Source organism: Gekko japonicus, unplaced genomic scaffold, assembly GCF_001447785.1.
Source record: "Gekko japonicus isolate JY-2015 unplaced genomic scaffold, Gekko_japonicus_V1.1 scaffold578, whole genome shotgun sequence".
Lineage (NCBI taxonomy): Eukaryota > Metazoa > Chordata > Lepidosauria > Squamata > Gekkonidae > Gekko > Gekko japonicus.
In genome coordinates, this window is record NW_015168668.1 from 804,111 (window position 1) to 807,797 (window position 3,687).

Below are 3,687 nucleotides of genomic sequence, written 5' to 3' on the forward strand. Positions count from 1 at the left end.
AACAGGTTGATATTGTATCAGAAGAGTTTTCGGCTAAACATTAGGAAGAACTTCCTGACAGTTAAAGCGGTTCCTCAGCGGAACAGGCTTCCCCGGGAGGTGGTGGGCTCTCCTTCTTGGGAGGTTTTCAAACAGAGGCTAGATGGCCCTCTGACAGCACTGCTGATTCTGTGAACTTAGGCAGATCATGAGAGGGAGGGCAGGAAGGGTTGCCTCAGGGCTTAGTTCTTGTGGCCCTTTTTTACACGCCCAGGGAAATACTGATTGCCACTTTGAAGAGAAGAAGAAGAAGAGATTGGATTTATACCCTGCCCTTCACTACCCAAAGGTGTCTCAGAGCGGCTTACAAACTCCTTTCCCTTCCCCTCCCCACAACAGACACCCTGTGAGGTAGGTGGGGCTGAGAGAACTCTGACACAAACTGCTCTTTTTCAAGGACAGCTGTGCCAGAGCTTGTGACTGACCCAAGGTCACATCAGCAGGTGCAAGTGGAGGAGTGGGGAATCAAACCCGGTTCTCCCAAATTAGAGTCTGCACACTTAACCACTACACCAAACTGGCTCTCTCACTTTGGGGTCAGGAAGCAATCCTGGAGGCTTCTTGTCATCTGGGCACGGAACAGCGGTCACTGTGGGTGTGGAGGGGGAGGTATTTGTGAATTTCCTGCAGATGACCCTGGAGTTCCCTTCCAACTGGAGTTCCCTTCCACAGATCATGCTGTGATCCCAAGGTTATTCAGTGGCTGTTCAGTTCAAGATCCGCTCAAGCCCTCCAGTGGTACACAGAAAGGCCCTCTTACCTGTACCCATCGATAAAGCTGGCGTTGATGTAGTCGGAGCCCTCAACTCCCCGGATAGGCTGGAGGCAAACCCGCGTGGTCTCGTATGGCATGATGTTGACAAGGCGGTTCTTGAACTTGTTGCACGGGAGGTTGGCGCTGATGAACCTTGAAGTGTGGGCTTTGGAGTTGGCGAGTCTCTGGCAGGAGGAAAGCAGAGAAACTACAGGCGTGAGAAATTTAAGAGAAAGAGGACCACCCCCCCCTAAGAAATCAATCTCCACATTGTTTCATCTGTCCTCAGAGGGGCTTGTAGCTCAGTGGCAGAGCAAATGCCTTTTTCCCATAAAGAAGAAGAAGAAGAAGAAGAGCGGAGATTGGATTTATACCCCGCCCTTCACTCGGAGTCTCAGAGCGGCTTACAAACTCCTTCCCCTTCCCCTCCCCCCACAACAGACACCCTGGGAGGTAGGAGGGGCTGAGAGAGCTCTTTCCAGAACTGTCCTTGAGAGAACAGCTCTGATAGAACTATGGCTTGCCCAAGGTCATCCAGCAGCTGCGAGTGGAGGAGTGGGGAATCAAACCCGGTTCTCCCAGATTAGAGTCCGCGCACTTAGCCACTTCACCAAACTGGTGTTCTATCCCTGGCCTCTCCACCTGGGTAGCAGGAGACTTTTTTCTGTCTAAGATCTTGGACATCTCTTGCTTGTCAGAGGAAATGAGCTATGGGGAGAAATGCTCCCCCACCCTAGAATTTACCCCAGTATGAATCTATGGTGCAGCCTCATTTCTGCCAAACACATGGTTGAGGACAACTGACGTTTTTTTAAACAATGGTTTTAACAGCAACCGGTTGATTAACTGTTTCCCCCCCTCCCCCATGTTAATGTAAATTGGGGCTTAGAAATTTGTACCCTGGCGCCATATGGATATTAGGTTTTACGGCTTTGTATTTTAGATTGTTTTAACATATTCTGTATAAACTTGTTGTACACCGCTCTGAGCCCTCTCGCGGGGAGGGCAGTATAGAAGTTTAATGAAATAAAAACAGACACATTTGGAATACTGTGTACAGTTCTGCTCACTGCACCTCAAAAAAGATATTGCAGCACTGGAAAAAGTGCAGAAAAGGGCAACTAAAATGATGAAAGGGATAGAACACCTTCCCTGTGAAGAAAGTTTTAAAGGGGTGAGGGTTCTTTAGCTTGGAGAAACGAGGACTGAGGGGTGGCATGATCGAGGTTTACAAAATTATGCCTGGGATAGAGAAGGCAGAGAAAGAAGTTCTTTTCTCCCTTTCACACCCTACGAGAACTCGGTGGCCACTCCATGAAATTGCTGAGCAGTGGGTTTAGAAGAGATGAAAGGACGTACTTCGTCACCCAAAGAGTCATGAACACGTGGAATTCACTGCCACAGGAAGTGGTGGTGGCTACAAGCACAGATAGCTTCAAGAGGGGATTGGATAAACATATGGAGCAGAGGTCCACCTGTGGCTCTTAGCCACAAGGTATAGAGGGAACACTTTGTCTGGGGCAGTGAAGCTCTGTATTCTTGGTGCTTGGGGGGCCACAGTGGGAGGGCTTATGGAGTTCTGGCCCTGCTGGTGGACCTCCTGAGGGCAGCTGGGTTTTGGCCACTGTGTGTGACACAAGAGTGACTGGATGGGCCATTGGCCTGATCCAACATTGCTTCTTTTATGTTCTTATGTTCAAATATGGGGACTGTTCATGAGCAAGAACCCGGCTGCAGTCTCATAGCTGGCAGAAAGGACAGGTTTGGGGAATGAGCCAATAAGCCCCAAGCACTTCAACATTTACTGCACATAATGTGAGGGGAATGCATGCTTTTATCTTTTATTTCTATCCTTGGCTCAGCCTGATGCTTGACTCCTTTTATTTTTGTCTTATTAAATTTTCTTGTATTTTGAATGCTCGAAGCCTGACCTTTGTAACACCATGCCTGTTCTTTTCTTGTGATCTAAAAACGGCAAAGGGGAGGGGCACGCGTAAACTCACCGCCTCTTGAGCAAGGCAGCTTGAAGTTGCGAAAGGGTGACAGATCGCCCCTGTTTCAGTTCAGGTGAACAAAGCAGGAGACACGGCCGCTCGGTGGGGCCTCTAAACGGCAAGGCAGGTACAGAGTACTGGATGTGCAGGTCTTTCCAGCGATACTCTATGATGTGCTGGTGGTGTCAGTCGCTACTCAGCTTGATTTGGGAGGAAGGAAAAGTGTGGTGTCCCCAAGCAGAGACTTGGGACGGTCGTGGAGGTCTTCCAACCTACCAGGACCTAAGGGAATGGGGTTCGTGCATTGCTCCCTTCATCAGCTATCGAGTACATTTTTATCCCATCCTTCTCCCAAGAAGATCATGGTGGCAAGGACAGCTCTTCCACTGCATCCTCACAACAACCCTGTGAGGAAGGCTGGGCGAAGAGAGCGACCGGCCAGTGAGCTTCCTGGCTCTAGGAGGACTGATGTTCTGACTTGGCATAAGGCAGCTTTATAGGTCCGAGTCCAAAAATCTCTGCTCTCTACCTCACACTGCTTTTTAACTTGTTAGTTTTAAGCAGATTACTAAAATAGAGAAAAAAGCTAGAGCCCATTTGAACGGCTTTGAAAATCTGCCACAGGTGCACATAATTTCCACAGCTGAAAGAGTGATAGGTCTGCTATCGTCTTCTAATAAAAGAGGCAATGTCTCCGTATGATCTATATTCTGGAGCAACGTAAGAATGAAAAGATTTCTATGCGCAGTCCAAAAACTGTTGGCAGGTGGCTCAGTTGGATGCGGGCCCCGGAAACCTTTTGTAAGTAACGGCAAAGAACACCTTGAGAGCTATTTTAAAACAGAGATCTAAGTCTGACACAGAATTTGGCAAGCAGGTGCCAGAGCTGTGTGCAGGGCG

At 48.8% G+C, this 3,687-nt stretch overlaps 1 protein-coding gene across 1 annotated transcript in view; it reads right to left on the reverse strand.

Moving 5' to 3' along the window:
* PTPRS (protein tyrosine phosphatase, receptor type S) overlaps nt 1-3,687 on the reverse strand; it is a 179,752-nt gene that overhangs the window by 23,925 nt on the left and 152,140 nt on the right. The window contains exon 26 of the mRNA XM_015415315.1: nt 800-978. Coding sequence (XP_015270801.1) covers nt 800-978 — 179 coding nt within the window. The remainder of the gene's footprint in view (nt 1-799; nt 979-3,687) is intronic.